A 27,760-nucleotide genomic window follows, 5' to 3' on the forward strand; every position below is an offset into this window, starting at 1 on the left:
GAGCTTCCGAACCCAAGTCAGTAAAAAGATGGTATCGCGTAATAAGTGGTCGGATTTTAATTTTTTTGGAATATCAATAGGCCATTGATTTATTCATAGTTTGAACTTGAAGATGCCGGAAGCTCGCTAGCACATAAAAATACAGCGTTTTTTGGGGGGATATTGATATCCCCAACACGTACTCACTGTCATGTGCGATTAAGGAACTTATTGATGCTCCCATGTTGCATCATTGTCGTCCCGGGAACAGCTATTAGTGAGGACACAAAACGCCATTGGTACCGGAAAATCAAACGAAATAATTATTAACTACTTGCGACATTTCAGCAGCTAAACCTGTGAATCAGGTGAAGTAATCGTTCGTCGATGTGATACACAATTGTGTAATACACAATTTCGGTTCCACACCAGCGCTTTGCAACCAGGTAAGCTGCCAAAATGATACCGGCGGACGTTGAGTGCTTACTTCCAGAGTTTTCCAAATGACGCTGACCACATACCTCACCTACGAAAGCCATTCAGCTACAAGCACCTGACACTCCCCAACGCTGTAGACCTGAGTTCGCATTGAGTTTGTTCGCTGACCACATGTGATGTTTCACGTTTGTTGAGTAATAAAGCACACCAAAACCGCTGTTATGAGCATTCCTGCTGGCAATTATTATGGCATACTACGGATTCCTCATAGACAGGGGCCTTGGGTTTCATGCGTGGGGCCACAGCGTAATTATTCGCCTACAGCGTGACGCTGACGATTTGGTCGTGTTGCATTCGACAATAAATGTCATCTTGTAGCAACCTTGCAACGCAAAACAACATGGGTGTTCACCCAAATCAAAGCAAACTGAACATACCTTCAGCAGAAAAATCAGCGCGGACCACCACCGTGCCTGCCGCTCATATTGGCAACGTGTTGTCTTGTGAATTATGGCGTGGCATATATGCATGATACTATCTATGACTGGGCACTGAAAAATGTTTCTACGGTGGCAGTCGGTTCCTGGAGTGCTTCCGTGGCTAGGATAATAGGCTGATCATAAACATATATACAGAATTTTCTGACAGCTGGCTGATCCACCTCCAGTCGATACCGACTGGCTTGCCCAGATGGCAGTTTTAGGTGAGTCAGGAGTCAACCAATTCCGAACGGGATCGGCATTTCTGTTTGGTTGACAGTGAACAACGCTAGCCTTCTGGCGCCCCTGCAACAGTTCCAACCAATATACAGACCCATGAGACACAAGCGCGAAAACTGACAAGTGCTGACCAGCCGCCGAATTCACATACATCCGTGAAAATGCTGGCAAGAGTTCCTCCCCCCCCACTTGGCCAACTTAAGAATCCCGGTGCTCCTGATCACACTGTCACACTGGTGCCGGGTTCACAAGTGATGTATCTATTGTGGTAAGCAACCCACGCTGTACGAGACTGGAACGATGTACTCCTGGCTGATTGACAAAACCCGATTACGTGTACCTACCTGGCAACCATAACCGGATGAATTATCACCTAGCTGCGCTGACTAAACCGTCGGTCAAAAAGTTCCACATTCGTCAGACTCTGAAACCCATACAACCTGCGTCAAACGAACCATGGATTGCACCGTGTCATTCGCTGAATCCAACTCAGACGGTTCTGTCACTAGTAATCACCACCTGATTTTGCTCGATGGTTGCACGCTGGTATCATGACAGTAGAGTAATTCCAGTCGCTTCTGGATCTCCATGATACCAAAAAATTTTCCAGCCACGTGTGAACATGATTCCCGGCGCCATCGCCAGGAAGCCTATCGTTTGCCGGCCAACCGAACGCAGATTCACCGAGCCTCTGCGGTACTCGATGGGTCGCGGAAGGACTAAATGAAGGAAAATGTGGTTTACTTCCGCACTTCCAACAGCGATGGATACAAGCGCTTCTGCTCCAAAACACGCGACCGATCAGCTAAGTCACGCGTTGGTGACACCTGATCGGAGTTACATTGAGCTAATTATACGGGATGGAGTTGACCACACGATACGGTTGATGGGAAATTCGTCTCTAGACTTGGAAAAGCCTATAACCAGAATGCTTCGCCGGTTCAATCCCAATGACCCTGTTGGGTACTGTAAATTGCTGTTAGCTGAAAGTTGCTCACCGCATTTGTGTTGTGTCCATGTTACTCTTGGTCTGATATTTCGAAATCCGACTACTTCGGACCAAGGAAACCGATCTCCATGCCACCTGTTCTTGTTCGAGGGTTTCATAAACTGCTTGCGGGTCGCTAAAACCATCTGACGATTGTCAGATCTGCTGAGACGTTTGTAGCACCATCGCCCCTGGTTCTAAACACCGCGCGGTCATGTAAGATGTTGAAGGTACACTAACAAAACGGAGCGAGGCTAGAGGGGCACAACGTCCATTATTGTTGAGAATGCAAACGGTTTTTTTATAGTCGGCTGGTGATGAATATTTGCAACAAAATAGCCGAACACAGAGAATCACTCAAGCATCAGTTTAATGTGTCCAAATGAAGGCAACCACCTGGCTGATAAGTCAAGAAGAAAGCCTCAGTGAATGACTTGGCCAGATATCGGTTGTAAACTGTTATCAGTGGTTAAGTAACTAACGGTTTATAGCGGACTGCATGTTTTGGATAAGTTTGATGCACATCATATCGAAACAATGGACAAGGCTATCTCAGATGCGCGAACCAAATAATCATATGGTTACAGCCTACGCGTTGCAGAAAGCAAACACAAGTCGAAAGCGCTCATGGTAACTAACAGTTTACTTAACCCGAACGACACTTATGTACATCTCAGCATCGAAATCAAATGAACAAGAAAATTTGCAGCGTTGCACCCGTATGTTCGCACAAGTGCACAGGAGCTGTGAAAACATAACAGGTCAGTGTGCAGTACATTGACGAGGGAGTAGATGACCTGGGTGGAGAACAAGGCTGGTCAAATGACCGATCACTCATGACCAAGGGCTTGCCCGCGACCGGGAAAACGGGGCGCCGAAGGGGCAGCAGGTGCTTCTCTAGCTCGGGGTGCTTGGCCAAAACCGGCAACGAAACCAACCTGATTCGGAAACAGACGGTAGCTAAAATAAACAAAACAGATCACTCGATAGGAACTCTTTCGGCGTGGAGTCTTGACAAGAAGCGGATCGTCCCAATAAAAAGCAAGGTTGAAAATAATGCACAAGAGCAAATAAACGAGCCGTGGAAAGTCGGGACACCACCAAGATGGGATCCAAAATGGAAGTTTCCAATAACGCGTTCAAGTTACTTAACCCCGACACTTCACAGTTCGCCCATCAGTGTCATTTTTGAGAATTTCATTGATACTTTGATCTTTCCCCACTTCCGTCCCGGTGCAGTTTTCAGTAGTACGTTTTCGAACCTTTATATACTCGGTGTGCTGGCATGATACGATTTTTCCATCGAATCTTGATTAGAAATGCAAGTTTGTCAATTCAATAACCCCGCACAGTGACGACTAGTTTTTCAGCAGGTAAGTCAACACACGACTGGCACAGTAGTGAAGCAACGGCCACATCACCGACCCCATCGTATGGGATACTGATGAGGCCGGCGACGACGACGATGATGATGCCGATTATGCTAAGAACGACGGAACAGTGTTCCGCTGGTAATAGTCGGGCAAAAATTAATGAATCACCTGGAATGACAATCATATCACCAATTCTTCCATGCGATAGCAACATGATTCGTGCGACCACAGATCAAGCAATCTAAAGCCTATAGTCCAATTGATCGTATCAAGAATACTCCAAGCTATCGAGACCATTCGGAATCAGCGTTTTCCCATCACTGCAGACTGTACTGGGCAAGCAATCCATCTGAAACCCATATTCGCCGACTCATTCAGAGCGGTGTGAGCATCATCAACTTCCGCATCAAAATCATGGTCCTTTCTTATATCGCCTGTGATGTGACACATATCCTCTTTAAGGAACACTGTCACTAAGGTAAAAGTTAGGATAACTTCCTCAAAAAGTCACCGTCAAACAACCGCCGGCTGGAATTGTAATAGAGGTTCTCGTATTGATCAACAATGAGCTGAAATCCCATGGTATACATCCTTACTCTCTCCAGCACCAAGCGTGAACCACCTCCGACAAAAACCGACCGGTTCTTTGAAATGGCCTCTAGGAGACGGCAAAAGTAGAATAGGCTGTCTGAAGAGTCACACTTTTAAAACGGATGCCTCCAATCAACTCAATTTACGTTTTCAAATCTAGGTGGTGCAACAGCTTTATTGCTCACGATAAGCCGCCAACAGAGACTCGCCAAAGTGGTCTGTTTAGACCTATGGTATCCTCTGGGAAGGATTTAATCATCAGAACTTGTAAGGGACTGATCAAAAATAGTCGCAGCCAGGCTACAGAAAAAGGGATCGGTGGGAGCTGTCATACAAATGAAATTTATGTTATACAATCCTAAACCGCTTGAAGAAACGACTGTTCTGATGCCATTGGTCAGATATCTAAGCATTGTCAGAAAGGAAGATCAGCGCACAAACTTCGTAACCAAGCCTTCGGGAGGATTTTGCGCCACAATAAATCAAAGAGTCGTCTATGTTTGAGTTTGGAAGGTGGTATGTCAAAACGCATTAAATTCAAGGCAAATCTCATGAGCAGGGGTCAAACTAGCCTTGAGTTGAGGTAGGTTCCTTTAAGGGGAAAGCTTTCCATGGGGGCGGTTACTGTTACGGGAATTCTCAACTGCCGTGGTACTCAAGAGGTAATGTTTTAAACGGGGCGGAAGGGCACTACAGTACCGGCCACCAGTTGTTCGACATACGTCAGAAATCCGCTCGCGACGCCCTTGTAAATTTAAGTTCCGTGCAAATGTTCCGTTCTGCTAATAATAGATGCTGTAGATCAGAATTTTCTACCTTCCGAATTCGGACAGCAGCGCCCCGTTCGATATACCGTAGAGGTGAATTGGTGTATTCGGCTTGCTAAGGGAACGTTGCTCAACCCGAGAGAAAGATATTCAACCTATGATCGACATGTGGGCGTTATTCCAGATCGGGACCAAAAGACCATGAAATCCGAATAGATGTATATCGAAAGCGTTGATCGTTGGGGTCGACTTAACATGTAGTATTCAGATTCACGGAAGAGCTCTCAGGACCAGAATTTTAGAAAGCACCGTAGGCCAACAGGAAAAAGGCGGAATTTTGCACCAAAATTCATACTGTGATAGCACCTTTATTGCCAGACCTATCAGGCTGCTGTCATGGCCTTTATATGAAGAGCTCGCTCCTTCTAAGGAATAAGGTATTACGGCAACAGACTCACAAGCAGTAAGTTAGTATTGAGAGCTAATTTCAAGTACAAGCGTCCTATCAGTCAGTTACCATCATAGACACCTGACCAAACCGTAAGCGTATCAATCTGCCCATTGATCGGGTAAAATGAGTGAGAACTGTCGCGAGGATGGTGATGTTAGTTGTGTGGGAGAGACTGAAATTCACCACTATCGTCGATGACAATGTACTAGAAATACGCAACGGCATGTAACTTCAAGTAATCATGAGGAAAGGGTTGATCGCAGTGCATCATTCGATGGGTGTGAAGGAAGTAATCATAGGAAAGGGTTGATCGCAGTGCATCATTCGATGGGTGTGAAGGGGTTGTAAGGAAAGGCCGATGGACGAAGAGCTGCAAGGTCGACTGATACTTCCCGATTGTAGAGGGGAACGGTTGCAGTAACAGTGGGTCTAGGCCGGGACGATGTGTGAAGTCTGCAGCAGCGCAGAGAGCAAGTCCAAAATCACAAGTGTTGTGATCTTGAACGAAAACAGAAAGAACACAGCACTGAGAATAGGCGAGGCCTCAGGTTAAGCTTATAAAACAAACCCCACGTCATACTTATTGCTTCCGCAATGACTAGTGACTTACAGAAAACTTGGAGTCTTCAGGAGCACTGGACCTCCGTGTTCTTGTGGGTATTGCGAAGTAAAGAAGTAGTACATGTGACCCACAACAATTCCAGTCAATTCCATCAGGACGCTAGAGGGTGAAACAAAACAGTTTGACAATATGATTCAAATAGGAGAAAAAAGCCTTGATGACGTCTCTATAAACTGAAGTGGATAGCAGCAGAGTAGCCCGTTCACATAGGACGAGTTAGATGTGAGCTGTCGGTATTCAGTTTTGACCGCTGGGGCACAGTTTTGGAGCATTTTTTCACAGTCGTTGTGTAGTCATAAACGGTCCAGTTAAATCCTCCCAGTAGTGCAGACAAGAACAAGACTTTAGAAACTGATCAGTAGATGGCAGACGCAACACAACATAATCGGGCCATAACTATTCCATGCTACTATTGCTTATGAGTAGGCAGAAGAAAGCAGTCAAGTATGTTACCCGCAAATCAGAGAAGAAACGATTCTACCGACCGGTTCCCCGTTTCCCTAAAAACTCGACAAATCTCCTAGTCTGATGACTTTTTCCCGTGATAGCTTGTGTTAAAATCAAAAAGCCCTCCATTAAAAAATCTATCGTAGAATACGGGTTGGTATGACCGCATTTGTCATCATGTAGAGCTATTATAAATGAAAATCATCATCTTCATCGACAGCATGACATCAGTGTTCAACACCAATGCTTCACTGCCGTACAACCATGATTTATTTGAAAGCCTTATTGTAAAGAAAAGAGTAAAGGTGGACGGGGGAGGGATTTAGTGCTAGCTTAACACAATCATTCTGAGGTGCCTACACCTCCAAACGCCCACTCAGACGATCTAGAAAGAGAATGACGGAACGAACGCCACTAAAATTGATCGGTTGCCACTTCTTGCAATGCCTCCAGCCAAACGCAAGAGGGGTCACGAGAACTGTATCTTGCAAGGCGTATCGAACCAAAAACACCCAAACTCTTCATTATCTCTTTCACGCCCTTTTGCCAAGAAATAAGTTGCCCACCTCGCGGTTTGCAACATTTCGGAGGCACGGAGAACTACACTCGTCTCGGTAGGTTGTATTTCGACATGAGTAGCACATGGCGAAGCCACCGCGGTTGATGAATGCTGGATGATTTCCGCGACTGAAGTACCTGCTGCCAAACCCAGTGCCCGTCTGCCTCACATCACCTGTCCTCAGAGACCATGTATCGCACCCACACACCTACACAGCCCTCAGGGTAGCCTGTTACACGCGATCCTTGAGACCCAGTGGTCTTTTTGACGCCAGAAGTGACGCAAATTAGCAAGTGATTCAGGTCCTTGAGACTCCAAATCATACGTAGTAGAATCATCAGACCCCAAACTGAGGTTTAAGCACCCTCCCCGAAAAGTGCGGCGTGTAAAACATGAGGACTGGGTTCTTTGTCGTGTTGAACTTCTGTCGTCGGTACTGCCGTTGTTCCGCTCAAGTTCATTGGTTTCTTCTAGAAAATGGGTTGAAGGCTACCTAAATTGCTCTTTAAACTGTTCAGCCCATCGGTCAACACGACGATTATGCGGAACAATAGCTATTCCATTCTTCCAAAAAATCATTTTACAATCGTCTTCTTTTGACCAGTTGCTCGAGACGGCTGAAATGGGACATCGCTGGCTCCTGCAGCAAAAGCCCTCTGTATTCCTATTTCCACAGAAATCCTTCTGTCATTCTTCTGGTTCTTGTTTATCCGTTTGAGCGATCTGCGAGCGCTATCATAGTGGCTGTCTGCTGGTATGACTTCTCCAGTATCGAATGGATCTGCTGATCTCGACGAAGACGTGTTCATTTGTTCGAGTAAACAGATCATAAAAGCTAAGAACACAGTTTCCCTTACTGTCATTAATCCTTCAAATAATCGCTTCAGCGCGTTTCCAGGGGGTCACAATCCAGATTAGCTGAATAAGATTAAAAAACAAGTCGTCCGGTTGCAACACCCTTTCGGTGTTTAGCTACCATGCCACCCGAAAGAAGCATGAGGGCTGGAATATTGCTAGGTTGTCCAAGCCTAGAGGAGGAAGTCGAGAGGCAAATGTTGGACCACGGACCATCCCGTCAGTAAATTCGCTAAAGCCATCTCAGCTGGATATTGTTATTAAGTGGAGCCTTTGAAACTGATGAACGGAAGTGCCCCACTTCAGCCCACGTCATTCTGAGGAAACGAACTGATCACAATGGGACCTCTTCCTGAATCAAGACATGGTGCATATCGGGGGTTTGTCTCATTGTGGACCTGAAGATACTCATTAAGTTAGATTTTCGCTTCCGAACTCTCGGTAGCTTGTCGTAGAAGTAGAGGTTTCACGACCTGTGGAACAAAGTTTCCAATGGATCACGCTTACACGTAACTGGGCTAAAACGAGAAAAATGAAAGTATCGCCTTTAGATACTTCGGCTAGACTTCATCTCCTAAGGCCAGCATGAGATACATTATATCCGCTATGGACAAGAGGAGTACTGGGCAACTGGACAAATAAACTGAACCTTACCTTCCACGAACAATAAGGTTGAATATGACCAGAACCCACGGAAAGTACATTGCTTTGAATTGCATGCCAAACCAAAATTGCACAATGACATCGCGATTCATTTGACTCCAAATGTAGATGACAGTTAGTACCATTGGTTCCAACAGAAACTATGAGGGAAACAAAAAGTACAGAGGGGTGGACGAATAACGGAATAACCGCATCAAGAGCGGAAATTTTTCTTTTCGATAATCCTTTATAGTACGCCTGCGTTTCAATGCACAGTGTTAGTGGTGAGGTTACTGACGGCGACAAGCGAATCTCCTTAAGCGCACCACCCACATATAACTGACATAAGCCAGCCAATTGTCTTATATAATAGCACAGTAAATGGGGCAACTTTCTTTATACACTTAAATTAGAAGTCGCACACACATCGGCATGAAAGCTCAAATGGCACACGAAAACGTGGAGCATGAGAGAATGTAGTACTCGACGATGAGAGGTACGCCATATGCCACTGGCATTGAGCTGAACCATAGCAGCAATTTTTGCAGCTGGAGGATATCCGACAATGCTACACTTGGATTAGAAACCTCCAGAAACGAAAAAACTCCGGGAAAGAAATAGTTTAGGTATTCCAGAGATTGATTCTACGACGAATCTCCTCTCCCAAGTAATGTCCAAACAACAAACATTCCCTTAACAATTTCCTTAACAATGACAGAAAAATGATCTGTCAGACAGGCGTTTAGAACTGGTTGGCTAAAAGTTGAAGAGTTTATTTTGGAGATTGCGCTCCTTACAAAGAGGCGGTATTATGGAATGCTAGAGATCGTGGATTAATAGCAGCGAAAAACTCCATTTAAAACTCGCATGAAGAATACAGGAAAATGAATCTGTTAACCAAGAATAGATTTTCATTATATATCTAGGATATCAGATGAGACTGTGCGCCTTTAGCGTTGCAATTTGCAGACATCTCGAATACCTGTGGTACGCCAGCACTGGGTTTCCACTATTTCATCCCTTTATTACAGGACTTTGACCGAATACGTTGATATGGTTTTCCTCACGCTGGTGTTATCATCATTATTAAAGAAGATACCGATAACTTTTAAACTTTGTAAATTTGTGGTGTGACGGAAAACCTGAGTTGCGATTGGTCCATTTCGCCAGTCTTACGCTGTTGATTTCCACGTCACTTCCAGGTCAGTAATCAACTTCATTTACTGCGGAGAACTTGTATGGGTTGCAGATTATAGCCGTTCACCAGTCAGCACCGACACTACATGACTACAATCCAAACAAACGTGATACGAATGACGCTCTGGTGACATTTGTGTGTCGGCTGCAAAGTGAACCAAGGACTGTTTTATGCTTGTTATTTACATTAATCCGGCTAGACTGTGCTGCAGAATGCCGCAGCTTCATTAATCACATATCTGCCTATTAGGAAGTTGGAGGCGAGGACTATGTTACTTAGTTAGAATATGAATATTCCAGCTTGCCTAACATGACACACTGCTCATAAGGTCGAAGGCCCACTAACGGCTTCGTCCCTGTTGGAACTCGCCAACTTGGCGCGGTTCCCAACTTTCCATCAATTTTATGTTCCACTTAGAACTGGCCAAACACACCCATGCGTAAAATAAATTCAACTGAATCCCAGTTTCCATGATAAGTCGGGTACTATGCTTAGTTGGGAAGCCCCGACGACGAGACCGGTATTGAGCTGTCGAAAGCTTTTCAGTAGCTTTTAGCTAGTGTGGTAATTCAAGCGAATATACCACGAAATCTCACACATCGTACCAGCTAAAAAATGAAACGGCCTCTGTGTAGCACATTAAGCTGAAGAGTATCCTAAACGAAAGATTCAGTCGGACCTCCCGGTGGCACCATCCTAATTTGCGAATGAGGGTAATTCACTGACTTCACCTTGTTTACTGAAATTTTCTATGCGCTTCGCAAATCACTTTCAAGTTGCCGGGTTTAGAAGTTGTTCCACCTTTAGAGTCGAAGAAATATAGCCACAGATTAAATACACAGCTGGGTAGTCAACCAGTGAATAAGATTTAGCCACGGGTTGATAGACACTTTCAGAATTGTAAAGTTCGTGTTCTGCCCCTTATTGTTCACCACACACACTCCTTTGTACGAGTTACTTTGCAAAGTTCTTAGGGCAACGAAAAGTGGTTTTTACACTAAGAATGATCTGGGTAAGCATAAACTTTGATAAGCGACCGGTTACAGGACCTGCGTAAGGAGTGAAAATAGGGTTAGTTGGAAATATAATTTTCCCTTCTACAGCGTCCTCCTCTAGTGACATAAGGCAACGGCCACAAGCATGTTTTGTTATACCGTAAAAACAGCCCAAATGGGAGGTTGATCCATTTCAGTATGTAATCTTGATATCAATCACTTGCATAAACATGCAAGCATCAGTCCTGCGTGGGAAGACTGAAGCTTCCAGGTTTGCTCTCCTGAAAGTACATAAGCTGATCCTGTGTGGCCTGGAAGTTCAAGTCATACGTCGCTGGCGGTACTCTCTGAGCGGGGTTTTACGGCGCTTTATCATGAAGGTTGTCAGTTCACACATCCACTAGGTGCGATGAGCGCAAAGGGTCTAACTGAATTCATGCGGTGTCCCATTGTTGAGTGCACAGACCCCGAAATACATTGGCATAAAAGTTCTAAATTTGAGTGTAAGCGCTAAGTTGACCGAATCCCATGTAATTACAGATACTGCACACATTTAGTAACAACGATCACCACGATCGACACCATCGGTACTTGGAACGGCAACATATCAATAGTTGACGTGATTCTTAACCGCCAAACAGAAAAAAAAACAATAGACGCATACCACGGAAAATGAACAGATCGGTCCACTGCAAAAAGTCGACCGATCAAATGGTCATAATGAGGCCTAGCTAGATCACCGAAACAAGCAGATGACAGATAACAGACTCACGTAAAATGAGGCCATGAATCCAACGATCTGGAAGAAATTCAGCTAAGGAATTTTGCATTACAGGAATGTATAAGTTCAGAACGATTTAATCTCGCACTGGTTGCTGTCAGACTTTGCGAAATACGAGCCGTCGACTGAATATAAATAAACGGTAGCAAGCGTTTGCGTAGAATTAAGCCCATTGTTTGGATGAATCGTGCTACGGTTCTATGAGCAAACCACAAAAGACCTTAAAATGATGATGAAAAGGGTGTTGCTATAATACACTGTTGATGTGATACAATACTGCCGAAAGCATCGATAGAGGCTAGAACACTAACCTGGAGGCTGAGCTAAAGTTACCTCAGAAGCTAAGCTGCAAACTTACTGACTGGGAGGCCAGTGGTTCGAGTCCCACCTCTGCGTCCCGACTGCTCCTGTCTCGAATTCAGTAACTTGACAGTATTTCAGCCTTCGTGCTTCCCTCAGGCGGCATGAAATTTGTGTGCCGAAAGCGTGTGAAAACTGACCGATCGTTATCTGTGCAATCTGGTGGGTACATTTATTAGGTTCAAGTTTCGGCACTCCCAGTGAGGGTCGAGCTTACGATGCTGTAGTGCTTCTTATTGTTGTGGACAGGGAACCCGATCGCCAAGAGCCGGGACAATCAAGCATGGAACCAGCACCAGCTAATCCGGCTGCGCCGGCGGTTGTCTCCACTCCCTTGATGACGACTGAGGCGGAACACGTTGAGATCATGCGACAACGGAAGGCATGGCGTAGTCGGGCGATCAGTGGTGCGTATATTCCAGTTATTGCCCTTAATACACAATTTTCAACTCCCAAAAACTCCTTCCCAATAAAAGTATTCTGAAACTCTTAAATTTAACCACAACCAATGTATAGCAACGCACTTCTAGTTACTACACCACTAGCAGCCGGAACCGATGTACAGAATGTACGCGGACTACAGCCGACAGTAACAACACTGTTGAATCTCTGGTGGCAGCGAATACAGTCATCACTATGGACAGTATCACATCTTTGTTCAAGAATGATGGTTCGCTGCCTTACAACCATAATTTATTTAAAAATCATATTGTGAAAACAATAAAAGTGCATGCCGAAGGGAATCAGTGCTGGCGCATCAGAAGCATTACGAAGTACCTAAACCTCCAGATACTCATTAAAACAATCTGGATAGAAGCTTACAAGAACGCCATGGAAATCAGCTATCAGTCATATCTTGCAACGTCTCTAACCACGCGGTCCCCATGCTGGAAGGCGAGTCGCACCGACAGCACCTGGACACTCCGTCATCTCTCTCATACCCCAATCCCACGTCAAAGGTTCAACAATGCCCTGCCTCCACCAGTCTGAACTAGGCACAGAAAACAGCCCTCTCTTCGGCAAATGACGCGGTCCCCTGCTGGAAGGCGAGTCGCACCGACAGCACCTGGACACTCCGTCATCTCTCTCATACCCCAATCCCACGTCAAAGGTTCAACAATGCCCTGCCTCCACCAGTCTGAACTAGGCACAGAAAACAGCCCTCTCTTCGGCAAATGATGGTTCAGCATGCGCAACATATGGTTCCTGATGCTGGATACAATCTCCGATAGAAGTCCCCGCGGAGTAACCGACCACTCGCTGTCTAATTGTCTCGTTACGGATTCGTAGACGCCAACCTGCACCAGCTATGGATCTGAGAAAAGAGTGTCGAAAGCATAAAGACGTCTCAGGCCCTTTGCTCGAGAATGCTAAGTTCCACAGCTATGCAACAAGACAGCGCGTACTGTAGCCTAATACACACATCCCTTTAGGTTTAGGGATATAAAGCGTTGACGCCATAGGTGTCTCAAATTAGCAAACACGACTCAAGGCTTGCAGATTCGTGCGTTGACCTCACTGGAACGGGATGGCTCAGTGATAAGAGCGCGAATTTACTAAACGGAATGTCCGTGGTTCGAAAATGACCTATGTCTCTCGGCTTTTCCTGTCTAGGATTGGGCAATCTGGGAGTATCCCAGCCTTCGTGCTTTCTTCTAGTGGCACAGTAGTTAGGTACCAAAAGGGTGCAACAGCTGAGGGGTAGATGACCTCAATTGTCACACTAGAATCAGAACTAATACGACTTCCAAGATACCTCAAACGCTTCACGACCTCGAGTGCTTCTCGGTGGATTACGAATGACGTGTTCAGTGACCACACGTCCAGCATGACCTTGCAGCTTGTGGGCGAAAGCGCATGCCAAGGGACGGAATAATTTGGTCAGTTCAGCCAAAAACTCCTGTGCCTCCTCCCCGAAAACGAGAACGATGCCGTCTGCATATACCAGACCGACAAGGTCTTCGTCTGCAGCTACTCAAATAACAGGGTTCTAAAGACCGATCAGCGATCCTCTTATCAGTTCCTCCATAAATTTTAAAAAAAGTAGTCATCCAGCTGTAGCACCCTTACAGTGCCTAGCTGCCATGCCACCCGACGCATGAGGGCTGGGATAATGCAACACTCCTCAAGCCTGGACAGGAGAAGTCGAGATGCATAGGACGGATTCAAACCACGGATCTTCCGGTCAGTAAACACTAACTACGGGGCCATCTTGCCCTCGCAGCCTCGTCCATTAAATTAAACTGGCATGGAGAGAGTGGGTATCCAGGACGGATACCACTTTGTGGAGGGAAATTTCTGGAGACCGGTTCGTGTATTTTCATACACCCGGGAGTCTAAGTATACCAAGAAATTATTATGTTCACAAACTTCCGCGGCATCCCGTGCTGGGCAGGCGTGATACGGAAAACAGACTAGTTAAACAGACTAGACTGAGTTGAGTGTGCCCTGAAAATAAGGGAATACTAAAGTGTGAGTCGCTCACATGCTTGGCATTGTTCTGGAATCTAACAGTGAGAATGTTTGGTCAACGCAGTCCATACCGGGACGAAATCCCGCTTGCTGCTCTCGAGTCAGTTTCACGAGCCAATATAAGACGAAGGAAAAGTGATGTCAGGAGTTTCGTTACCACCTGGGTCAAGCTGATGCGCTTTTGATTACCGCACTCGCCACAGACCCCTTTTTTGAAACTGGGCACCAGCACCGATTCTCCGTCGTTTTCTCAGATACAGACAAACAGATCACACGAGCGGTGACTGAGGACTTCAATCCCATCTTTGAACAAAGCTGGTGGTAGGTTATCCGGACAAAAAACTCGGTGGGGTTTTAGAGCATGTATGCACATGAACCCCAAAATCCGTGAAGATTTGCAGGTTCAAAGTCCAGGGTGCATCCATATCGATCACCTAATGGATACCCAGATGCACTAAGTCTGCCCACTTGTGCATTCAGATGAACGGCAAGTACAACGATATCTATCTTTTCAGCCCACTGAACATGGTATTCGAGACGCCACAAAAATTGCATTTGATGTTGGAGCTACTGTTTGTTAAGACGTAAGCAAGATGAACGGCAAGTACAACGATATCTGAGCTTTCAGCCCACTGAACATGGTATTCGAGACGCCACAAAAATTGCATTTGATGTTGGAGCTACTGTTTGTTAAGACGTAAGCAGACACGACAAACAAACGGAGACTAACTTCCCACTTGTGAGGCTTCTTTACAGACGCTGCCAGACGAACTGCACAGGATCCACTGTCAACTGGTATCTAGTTGAACAAAGATCCTTCCGCCCAGTGAATTGGGGCGATAACGACCATATCGAACAGATCCTGCCGCAGCGGATTCTGCATGCGAGTGAAAAGTGACAGGGCAGTTAGCTCAACCAGTGTGCTAGCAACTCGAGTTGTTGTTTCGGATACACAGAACACACTAGTATCAACCGAGTCGTGCGTGAAATAAACAGTAGCTTGTTGTCCAGCTTGGTCGATGGTGCGAACATCAAAATAAATCAGAAATCTAAACTTGAATATAAATTTTGCGATGCCTGAGGCTGTCAGCACTGGCTGAGCGCAGATGCCGAGGCTAAAACCGACGGAATTATAAGTCCTGATAAATGGGTGTACATGAAGAAAGTTAATAATGAGGTAGTAGAGGTTGGAAGACATCTGCAGGAAAAAGAGGTGAGGAGCGATAAGTAGCAATTTTCGCTTACCCGCCCTGCTGTACGCACCAAGTGAAGCTACCTAGATGACGACATCACGAGACGGGAGGGGTGGTATGAGAATATTGTTGGTTGTAGATACCACGGTTGTATGTGGATGAGCATTCACCCAAGGTCACATCTACGCAGGAGAACGATTACCGTCCTCGGTCCAAAACCTTTGGCTCAAAAGCCTGGCCACGAGAATGTGCTATATGGCTTGAGTGAGCACATTACCATTTTTATGGGACAAGTCACCACACGTGTTTCAACCTCCAACCTGGAGGGCCACAGAACTGTGTTGGTCAGAACTCTAACCATTGATCATTCTGGTATGAGGCAGTGCCACCCATTATAGCTCAGTGAGTAACGGGGGCGCAAAAACCGTCACACCATGGTGGACTCGACTCAGCTGACCCGTCTGTTCTCAACGAGATTGCTCAGGAGGCACGAACGTGAAGAGATGCGTGCATAGGGCTGAAAGTACGGGCTGTTTTGATGTATGGCTGAGAGGCGCGGTTTCTGCAAGCAACGTAACCAAGGCGTCTTCAGGTCTTTGATAACCGCTGTCTTAAAACCATCGCTCACGTAAGCGGGTGCCAAAAAGACAATTAAAAAGCGGGTTTTTGATTGTGCAACAGGTACTGCAATCGAAAAATGTGTTCAGCACCGAAAACTGTGGTTAGGTCTTGTGTTGCGCACGCGGAGCCACTGTTTCCCATAGGGGCTGTTTTCCGTGCCCAATTCAGAGTGGCGCAACAGAAATGTAGATAACTTTTGACTGTACAACCTTTCGGTGTCTAACTGCCATTCCACCAGAAGGAAGCACGAGGGCTGGGATAATTGTCGGCTTGCCCAAGCCTAGATAGAAGTCGAGATGCTGAGACCGGGTTCGAAGTGCGGACCTTCCAGTCAGTAAATTAGCGCTCTAACCACTGAGGTATGGCTAACAGCCTCGGTGATGGTCCGGCGTCTGAGCTCATCATGCGAGACGCAAATCTGAGAGCATCAAGTAGGATTTCGACCATGCGCATCGACCACGTTTTCACATCAAGTGCCTGAGCACCGTAACACATAGAGCTGCTAAACCGTAGTGGATTTGCTTCAGGAGCATCCCATTCCAACTGGCTCTTCTACATGGCGTACGAAGACCTCCCTCGGTGTTTGTGAATATTTTTCGCTCCATTTATTCAAATCTGGTCGCCTCCAAGGTACAAGATCCTCAAGAATTCACGCTCGTATGTAGTCATTCGGAACACCACAATGAGGAGCCTGAGTCCTATAGTTGGTTCACTCATCTTAGTTGCTGCACAAGTTGACTACGCTTTGACAGATGAATTCAATGCACGCATCATCAAGGCAGGAGACAAAAGTGTGTTGCCCTTGGAGTCCAGGTCGGTACCAGTGAGTTCAGAGTTCGGGCCACAAAGCGACCTCGAAAGCAGTCCTAATCTGACTGCGAAACTTGAGCCCACCGATCTGAAGATCTAGAACGTCGTCAGACATATGATCACCGCTGTCTGTGTACTATAGCAAGGGGTTGACCGGTTGCAGTACGTACACAACGAGAGCATGAAAAAGCAGAGGATGGTTTTGATGTGGCAGTGGGAAATAAAAGCGGCTACTTTCAAGTTGAGCACATCAAAGCCTTCTGGCCTTCCTGTGAGGGGTTGTGATTCCTTTTTGCGCTTGACGGGAACACCTATAGGATAGGGCACAGTCGATCCTAATGGGAAGCTCTCTGTCACCCAGCCGGACAGCCAAGCCAGAGCTTTCAGTGGAGATCTCTTCCTGTACATCATTATCATCATCATCATCACCGACAGCATAACATCAATTCAACATTGATGCTTCCCTGCCGTCCTTCATCGTCCTGCACAAAAAGCCACTCTACGGTGAGAAGCCTAAGCTTAGCTGTTGCGTGCCGGTTACGTGTTGCGTGCGCTTTACAAAGGAGGTTAAGTCAATCCCGACGATGGCGTCTTGCTCCAAACCGATACTGATGTTTAACTCAGCGGTTTTGGAAGACATAAACACCTCGCATCCAAAATGCATATATTGTTGCTCTTATTGCTACTACAGGTGATCCTGAAGGAGTTTGGTGCACGGTAGAGCGGGGATGACTGCGGGTATACGGGCGACTTACGTCAAAATCCAGAGCCGAATTCACCTCTGCCGCTAACGATTTGCAAACGAACGAGTTTGATATATTCACAAAGGAAACTACTCACTCCTCGACAGCCCACGACCGGTTTCACCCTTCTTGGAGCATTCAGCACATTCAGCTGGAGGACATCATAAACGAGGGATTCAATTGAGTCTCCCGTGAAAACCAAATTGATTTGCAAATGAGTGCATTTCTCGAAAACAGTGCAATTTGGGTTCAAGCAGATCATAAGGTTAAAGGAAACTCGGGGACTGCGCCTACCTGCTGAGTCCCAAGAAGGGCGAAACCGGTCGCGGGGTGTCGAAGAGTTTTCAGCAACCTTGTGAGTAGTTTCCTTTATGAAAATATACTGCGATATCTCGAATATCGTGCCAACTGAATCATGAGGCGGCCTGTGTGCAGCACATTCAGCTGGAGAACATCATAAACGAGAGATTCAATTGAGTCTCCCGTGAAAACCAAATTGATTTGCAGATGAGTGTATTTCTCGACTTTGATATTTCGTCAACCAATGACGGCCTGTACGCATAGAATTCAGGGCCAGTCTCGGATTTGCGCTCACATCGGCATGTATCGAAAGCAACCAGATGGACCCTACATTCCTCAAACGTCAACCTGGTTCTACCGCTCGGAGAGTCAGAAATAAGCCAATTGTATCTACTACCACATCCGGAAAAAGGGGACCACGTTATCCTACTGAGTCATTTAAATCGCAGAACCCCACCTATGCATTTACACCAAGATGTGAAATGTGGGATATAACTTTGGAGATGAAAAGTTTTGAAATAAGTCGTTTGTGAATCGCAATCCACGGACATAAACGTCATCCGGACATACATGAAACACAATATACAGGTTCTGAAAGATGGTTTCTCTTTTCCCTGAAAACTACGCCATCCCAAATTGCTCCTCTGGTTCGGGGCACAACGTGAGAAAGTTGTACGATAGCGCAACCAGATATGGGAAGAGTTCAGTAGTAATGGAGGAGGTCCAACCCTGGAACCAGCGCAGTTCAGTGTCTGTGCCAAGGATTAGCGGAAATTTCTTCCTGATGGGCTACACGGATAACATATGACTCATTGTGGGCAAGGTTCGAAACACGTATCTATTTCAGTGAGAAAGTGTGACATGAGTCAGTATTTTACCTGGACAGGATGGGGATGTCGGAGAATATACATCACGCACATTACCTCGGGCATGCCAAAACGGTGGCCCATACGAATGCAAGCTGTGCGATACATACGGGTACACCGCGAGTAATTTTACGACCCATTCATCATCACCAGCTTTATTATTATCGATAGCACACCAGTGTTTAGCACTGTTCCGAAGTCACACAGCCACAATTTATTTGCAAGACCAACCTTGAAGAGTAAGTGGCAAGGGAAAGGAGCTAATGCTAGTCTACAGTGACTCTGAAACACCTACACCTCTAGGCACTCACTGAGACACTGGACGGAAATTAACAAGAACACTACTGACATCTATCAGCGTTTCCAACCAGACACACGGTCCCCACTCTGGAGGGCTACACAGCTATAGCTCTGACTTTTCGTAATTCCTTACGAAACCCACTGCCAGGTAAAAGTTCGTCGACCTTTTTTACTTGTGCTGTTCTAAATTGGGAACTAAAACAGTACCCCTCGATAAACGATGGCTCCGCATGCGCAATACATGCCTTAACCACCGCAGATTTTGGCGCTGGACACACCATTCGATTGAAGTTCCCGTTGCACAACCAAACACTCGTTAATTATGGTGTCACGGATTCGCCCGTACGAGCTGTTTCTGAGATAACGGTGATGGATCACCTGAAGACGTCTGAGGTCTGCTGCTCCAGGAGGCTGTCTCACTGCCATACAGCAAAACTGACCGTACTTTAGCCTGGTATACAGGTTCAATGGTAGTGGCAGATCTAGTCAGTCCTGGCATGAGCGGACACGATTAACAGACGACCAACATACCACTCACGACATTCGTTTGTCAACATTGCCGGATGAACCACACACGGACGACCAGTAAATAGTGCCCAGTCAAACAAGGACTGTCCCACCCGGTGACCAAAGGTGACGTATATCCCTGAACACCCTGCCGCAGCGGCACCTCAATGCCAGAAGTGTGCGACAGGGAACATTTGAAGTGTTGAAGTTTATCCAACGACTGTGCAGCACATATTAAATCCAAACGAATCCGGTTTGCGAGCAAGAGTAGTCTGTTGTCCTGCTTGCTTCAGACATTGAAAGTAGTCAGTATCAAAGCTTCAAAACTGGTATAAAATTGCTTAAGGCTGTCGATGCCGACAGATCCGCTGAGATCGCGACGAAGACCGACAGAAGACTAGAAGGGGCATTGATCTTAGCGGATGAGCCAACAATTAGGGTATCGTTAGTGAGTTTGAGTGAGTGGAAGAAACGTATGTGAGAGGAAAAGGTGTCAGAAGTAGCTCCTTTTCGCTTGAAATTCCCACTGTATGCAACAAACACAGTGATTCCGCTGGTGACGCTGCACGTTGGATGTCGCATGACAGTAGAGTTACTTGTAGGACTCATGGCTACGTCAGTTCAACACCGTCAGTGCGTAGAACTTTAGGCGACACTTGCAATCTGAAGGAAACGTAGACTCGCATTGCACTGCAGGAGAAAGGAAGCGGACCGGACGCCTTTACAGTGCGGTTACGTATGTGCTGGGGGTGGGGATGAAGTCTTCACAGCTACTTGAGTAGTATTATCTGATCACAGTGCATACCTCCGTCGTGATATAAAGGTTGTTTGTCTATAGGCTTGCAGCCACTTCATGATGATACACGCTCTGGTTCCTAGGCAGAGGGCTTGCAGCACCAGCAAAACTCAGGTTACCGAACATGGTCATAAATCTCTGTAACCCACTGCTACCGTTGCAATGCCAAAGTTCAAGTGTGTAGATGAAAATTCGGTCACTGGGGCAGATATGTGTGTGAAGAAAAAAACCGAGCCAAAGAGGTGAACGAACTAGCTGCTATCATATGAGCAGCAAACTATGCCATCGTTAGGCTGTATTAGACTCGCCAATTTTTACTAAATTACAAGAAGTTCTACGGGTCGTTTGGGGTTCGGAAGAGTTGTGGGGAAACAGGAGTGGTTAAAATACAAAGAATTCTCGACCGCCTTTCATCAACCTGACAGTGGTCCACAAGAAGAGAGTGAATGTGACTGGGTCCCAGAGACGGGCAGAGTACACCTTAGCGGATGATAACCGAACTGGTTAGACGCAATGCTCCATGAAAAAGGATACCACTACCATGAACCAGCAGAACAATATCATGAAGAGGTAGTCAGCAGTACGCCCAAAGAAAAGTCCTGCAGAATCACTTGTGGGAAGCGAAACTTACCATTTTCCAATCTTGAGGAGTACGAATACAAAAAATACAGGTTAATCAGAAAGTGAAATCCTGTTGAAGGGTTGATGGGATAAAACAGAAGAGCTGTGATGGGTCGCCATATCTGCGAGGTTAGACGTAAACACTGATTACCTCGTACTTATGTACACCATCCCAAAATAAAATCATCCGCATTGGATCAATTATGCCGAGCTTTCCGAGGAGTGAAAACAAAATCGTGCCGGAGAACCAGTATCGTGTGATGAGTGGAATACTGTGAAACATATCCGAAAGCTCATTTCCCGGCATGGTTATCGAAACCTAGTCACACCGTATCAAGAGCCGCTATTAGACGTGTCACTCAAACGCCGGCGAATAGACTCAAAAGACGCGGCGGTCTTGGTGGGGTGTTCAGTTTACGGATTCACGGATTGATACACAGGATCGAGGCTTTTGCCCAAGTCTCCCGGGTCGGTTTTGTTCTTGTCGGTCAGTGGCTGTCGTTCACCTGAAAGGCACAAGTGAAAAAGGGGGTGAAACGAAAAGCATAAGCGAATGTCTTCTATGGAATCACGATCTCCACCCAGGGTCAAGGACTTCGCGTGATTTTTCTGGGTTGGTTTCGTTCTTTTCTTCCAGCGAGTGCAATTTACCTGAAAATGGGAAGCGAAAAATGCCGTGTCGTGCCTGCAGTATCGCTGTTTATGTTATCAGTTCTACGAAAGTCTTACAAATCCCAAGTACACCTAAACTGTTGAAAGCCACTCGTCATTTAGCGTCACGCAAAGGAAGTTTCCCATTTCGTCACGCGTGTATATGCTTTATCTGACTATTTTCCATCTGACTATTTTCTATATACTACCACCCTTTTTGCCTTCACAATTCTTTTTAAACTATATAAATTTTTAGCCGACTTTTCTTATTCTTAGTCAGCCACTGCTGAAGTTATCTAACGGGGAGCTGTAAATCCTTCTCCTCGCTTCAGTAAAATGTTCCCCAGTCAAATCCAAGTGGAATAAATCGCCCGGGTGCCACAGTTATCAACTTTGACCTCTAAGTGGTTATTGGATCATAACACCCCGTCAACCATTCGCTCAATGCCTCCCAAGAAGCTCTTCAGGTCCAGGAAGCTCATCTCACAGCCCCCTCATTCCTTTAGGCCGGTCGGAAGACTCACTGGCTAACCTACTTCATTACTGACTGATGTTTTTCCTGCCTCACGCAGCAATACTGCTCTCCATTGACAAAGATTCGGTTAGATTCGGCTAAATTCAGAACCCATGTGCATAAGTTGGAAAGTTAACTGGCTTCCTTCGGAGACACTCAGCCAAGAGCATGCCTTGTTCACACTGATGCGGCATGTTACCCATCAATATAAGAAAAATCATTAGCTATTTTTGATTTTGATATGCGTGCCCCCATGATCCGTCATCGCATGAAACGTCTGACCGTACCCCCGCTGGAGCGCACGATTTCGCTCTCTCAACACGTTACAACACACCCCACACCAACCGATTGGCAGGAAGAAAATCATAAGTGTGTTGCTATTCGTGGAAAAAATGATGCGATAATGCATTCCAGGGATAATCCACGGGAAAATACAAGTGAAAAGGGGGTGAAACGAAAAGCATAAGCGAATGTCTTCTATGGAATCACGATCTCCACCCAGGGTCAAGGACTTCGCGTGATTTTTCTGGGTTGGTTTCGTTCTTTTCTTCCAGCGAGTGCAATTTACCTGAAAATGGGAAGCGAAAAATGCCGTGTCGTGCCTGCAGTATCGCTGTTTATGTTATCAGTTCTACGAAAGTCTTACAAATCCCAAGTACACCTAAACTGTTGAAAGCCACTCGTCATTTAGCGTCACGCAAAGGAAGTTTCCCATTTCGTCACGCGTGTATATGCTTTATCTGACTATTTTCCATCTGACTATTTTCTATATACTACCACCCTTTTTGCCTTCACAATTCTTTTTAAACTATATAAATTTTTAGCCGACTTTTCTTATTCTTAGTCAGCCACTGCTGAAGTTATCTAACGGGGAGCTGTAAATCCTTCTCCTCGCTTCAGTAAAATGTTCCCCAGTCAAATCCAAGTGGAATAAATCGCCCGGGTGCCACAGTTATCAACTTTGACCTCTAAGTGGTTATTGGATCATAACACCCCGTCAACCATTCGCTCAATGCCTCCCAAGAAGCTCTTCAGGTCCAGGAAGCTCATCTCACAGCCCCCTCATTCCTTTAGGCCGGTCGGAAGACTCACTGGCTAACCTACTTCATTACTGACTGATGTTTTTCCTGCCTCACGCAGCAATACTGCTCTCCATTGACAAAGATTCGGTTAGATTCGGCTAAATTCAGAACCCATGTGCATAAGTTGGAAAGTTAACTGGCTTCCTTCGGAGACACTCAGCCAAGAGCATGCCTTGTTCACACTGATGCGGCATGTTACCCATCAATATAAGAAAAATCATTAGCTATTTTTGATTTTGATATGCGTGCCCCCATGATCCGTCATCGCATGAAACGTCTGACCGTACCCCCGCTGGAGCGCACGATTTCGCTCTCTCAACACGTTACAACACACCCCACACCAACTGATTGGCAGGAAGAAAATCATAAGTGTGTTGCTATTCGTGGAAAAAATGATGCGATAATGCATTCCAGGGATAATCCACGGGAAAATCACGTAATTCCTCTAAAAGTTGGCCACCTAAACTCATCATGCAGAACCCTATTGCAATGCAAGATTCATGCAAACAAATACTTCCAATACTTTCTTACTTTTTCCATATGGAGAAGACCACTGACAAGTGATAGGAGTAAAATTTAAAAGCATCTTTAATCAAATCAGAGAGAATACGCCCACACTGGCAACACGAAGCAAACATGTTCACTGATTGTTTTTGGATTTTCAACGTACGGTTCTTTCGGAATTCAAGGAAAAGCACAAGTTGGTGAAATAAGAGGTGCAGCAAATTACAGTGGACGATGTTGAGCAAAGTCTCAGTGCCACCGCCACCGAAATGGTTCACTCTACATTTCTACCTCTGCCGTAACATAATAACCGGCCAATGTTGAGAATAAGACTGGTTCTAGGAGCCATGATAAGGCACAAAGAGTGTAAGAGTACCGTGGAAACTTCGGTGTTCGGAGTGGCAGTTATGGGCACGGCAGGTTTGCAGGACATAGTGGTCTGAAGATTGGGATGAAATGCCAACGATCGGCACTCACAAGTGCACCAAGATTGCTGATTTTGTGGGGCCGCTGAACATCTGGGTATCTGGCAGTCTAGTGATATCTGCATACATCTGAAAATTTCGCATTAACGGGGAGACCAGGTTGTTGCTGACTTCGCAGCAAGGACGATGCAAAAAACAAAACCAAAGGACAACTGCCCTTTCGCGTGATTTGAAAAAAACCTGAAGATTCACTGTGAGGTTCATGTGCAAGGCTGTTTTCGCCTTTTTTACTTCGGGTTGAACCACCCCAAGTCAAATTTATCAGCCAGACGTAATAAAAATGACCATTCCTCGTGTTCTCTTAAGTGATCAAATGCATGTAAAATATAAAGAGCTGACTATTCCCTGGATACTGGCAGTCACGATTGGCGCCTATCGGCTGTTTTTGCCATGCACCACTCTTCAAGTGGAGCTGACATCAGTGATTCGGCAACTGACGAACCATACTCCCGCCCTTCTGATCAGTTGATGCAGTTCCTTTCCACTGTCTTGGAAAATCCTGCTCTACAAATCAATATCTATCTGCTGTCCCTTTTTACATGATCCACTTTCACGCAGGTGAGACGCTCTGATTGGACCATTACTTGGGCTAATGATTGCTGTGGCGACCAACAAACTCAAACTGTCATCTCATGTACCAACCAGTACAAGGCTAAACTCCCTGCTTACCACTTCAGCGGATAAGTCATCACCTTTCCAAAATTATTCAACTACTCTCGCCCCAGTCTTCTGACCGACTGGCGTTCAGTGCAGTCAAGAGACAACTGATACCACCGGTTGTAGTATCTCGCTATCTAACTGTGCTGCATACTCATCACCTGAAGCACATTAGTAGTGGCTTGTTGTGCGCTGCAACTAAATCAGCAACCTTAGCTGGTTGTTGGGTCAGCGAATGAAAATCCACCCTTTCGTAGATTCATTAAGCTTGCCGTCATCACCTTTTAGATTTGCTTTTTCACTGGTAGGCTGTATCTATCTACCACCGCCCCCTCCCCCGCCTCTATAACTGATTTGTCCCGTATTAACTCCACTGCACATACCCTTCCTCATTCATCTAAATTCGTGCTGGGTGACTTCAGCCTACCGGACGTTTCCTGGCCTCCCACTCCGGGCCTTAGTCGTTACGCCTCGCTGCTTGCCCAACTTAGTGTAGAGGGTTGGTCTCAGACTGTACGCAGCCCCACTCGTGGCCAACACACCTTAGGTCTAATATTTTCAAATGAGAGTCATCTGGCTACGACTGCAGTTGGCCCATGCCTTCCAGGTAGCGATCATTGAGTTGTTTCCTGTAACGCAGTCAGGCTTAGCGAAGCTGTTCCCTCGAGTCCATCTTTCTTTCACCTCCTGACTCCGGACATTTTGATGGCTTTTTCGTCCCTGCTGGCCTCCCGGGACTGGAAAGACTTCTTTCTCTCATCAGACACATAACGAATTTGTGATATGTTCTACAAGAACCTATTGACCTCTACCTTGGCTCCCCCATTAAGAGCTTTTACCCTGGTATCTCTCGACATACTAAGCTATTGAAAGCCTTGGACAATAAAATACCCCGAGTCGGCAGTGTATATCTGAAATCTCGGGATTTCTCATTAATACTTCTCATCAACGAGCTCTCAACTGACCGAGAGTCCTTACGTGTATCCCTCGAATGCCGAGAAGAGAGCACCGCTCTCAGGGGTCCTTCTAGCTGTAAATTACTCTGCCTTCTAGTTCGTGGGTGCTGTACCCCAGGCTGTCACCAAGTCACTTGTCTGAGCTCCACCAACGGTAGTTTCATCACTCACCCTGTCAGTATAGCTGACCACTTGAATGCTTACTTTGCCAGCTGCTACTTACCTCCTTCTCCCAAGTTCAATCCTACAATCTCCGCCTCATATTCCACCTCTCTACAACAGGGTAACCACTCGTCTCTGAGCAGCTTGACCATCTCCCTAGCTGATGTATCAGCCCTTCTTCAAACCCTCAAAGACTCCGCCATGCCGGGAGGCGACGGCATACCATCGCGTGTCCTGAGATATGGCGGTCAAGATGCTAAAACCCTAGTCTTAAATCTTTTTACTCACTCAGTCAACTCTGGAATCGTCCCCTCTCAATGGAAACAGTCTGTTTTTCTCCCCCATTTTAAATCCGGATCCGGGCAAATTGCTTCCAATTACAGAGGGATCCACCATACCCCTCTTTTATTGCGAACCCTCGAACGTCTGCTCAAACGTCCTTTAATCAGGTTTGTCTTAGCTACAAACGCCATAGATGATCGACAGTAAGGATTTCTATCTCGAAGTTCCGTAAATGACTGCCAGCTTCACTTCTTTGAGACCGCCACAGCAGCTTACGACGCTGGATAGTTCATTGTAACAGTCTATCTGGACATCCAAAAAGCCCTCGACCAGATCCCCCACGCCTCCCTGTTACACAAACTTAGCACCGTTGGCATCACGGGAACCTTATGTCAGTGGTTTGCCTCCTATTTATCAGACAGGAGGCAAATAACCCAAATCGGGGACATACAATCACCTCCACTAACGATCACTAGCGGAGTCATCCACGGAAGCGTACTAGGCTTCTTTCTTTTCTTGCAGTACNCCTCGCGTCGGCGCCATATCCCGCGGTAAGGCCTTCCTCTTCGCGGAGCGATATAATAATCCCGTACGCATTCCCCACCTCTGCAGAAACCCTTGCCTTTCACCAGATTAAGCGAGACCAAGATTCACTTACCCGCTGGTCAAACGACACTGGCCTAAGCTTCTCGTCCACAAAATCCTGTATAACACCCTGCCACTGCTCTCTCCCGGCTGATGCTTTCACAATTATTGGAAATCCGATTACTCACTCCATACAGATCAAATACCTCGGCCTCAGATACTCCTGTACCTTTAGCTTTTCCCACCAGGTGCAATTTCAGGTTGCAGGAGCGCAGGCTCAGTTTTTTAATACTGCGCCCCTGCCACCTTCCAAACACGATGGTTGCAATCGTTAAGCTATGCGAACGACCAATCGTGGAATTCTGTCCCGCGTTCTCCTCCCTTTACACCCAAAGTTGCGGACTCGAAATTGAAATCGTCGAACGCTCATTTACGAAAAAACTCTTCCCTCGGTCAAACCCCCTCTCTTACCGCACCCGCTGCCAAATCCTAGGCCTCGAGCCACTATGGCTCAGGCGGTTAAAATTGAATCTAACTCTCCTTCACCGTTTGCTGCATAAGAACGCCTTTATGGCGGAGGCTAGACCAAGCATAAACTCACAACCTCGCTACAGACTGCGCAACTCCTGCAATCTCTTAGTGTGTCCCCCGGCTCGCACGAACCTACGCCACTAATTCTTTCTAGTTTATTACGCTCCCATCTGGAACAGCCTTCCTGAGCAGCCGCGAACCATCACGCATCACCATGCTTTTTCGCGGTCTGTAGACAAATTCATTACTTGTGAAACTGCTGCCGCGTTACTTAACACTCTACCCTCTGACCTCCTCTACGAATCAGGTCGAGTACCCATATCCGTTTAGCGACGTTAAAGTTGGTGTGCAAGTAAA

General features: G+C 46.2%; 1 protein-coding gene across 1 annotated transcript; it reads right to left on the bottom strand.

The window, feature by feature from the left end:
• Window positions 1-2,745: 2,745 nt before the first annotated feature.
• On the bottom strand, window positions 2,746-21,301 carry T265_09002 (hypothetical protein; the record flags this gene model as incomplete). Its single annotated transcript, XM_009174957.1, has 5 exons — window positions 2,746-3,084; window positions 5,917-6,027; window positions 8,444-8,592; window positions 20,985-21,116; window positions 21,146-21,301. The coding sequence occupies 5 exons, from the start codon at window positions 21,299-21,301 to the stop codon at window positions 2,955-2,957; spliced, it is 678 nt and encodes a 225-aa protein (XP_009173221.1).
• Between the last annotated feature and the right edge of the window lie 6,459 nt (window positions 21,302-27,760).

The sequence above is a fragment of the Opisthorchis viverrini genome (genome assembly GCF_000715545.1).
Source record: "Opisthorchis viverrini unplaced genomic scaffold opera_v5_254, whole genome shotgun sequence".
Lineage (NCBI taxonomy): Eukaryota > Metazoa > Platyhelminthes > Trematoda > Opisthorchiida > Opisthorchiidae > Opisthorchis > Opisthorchis viverrini.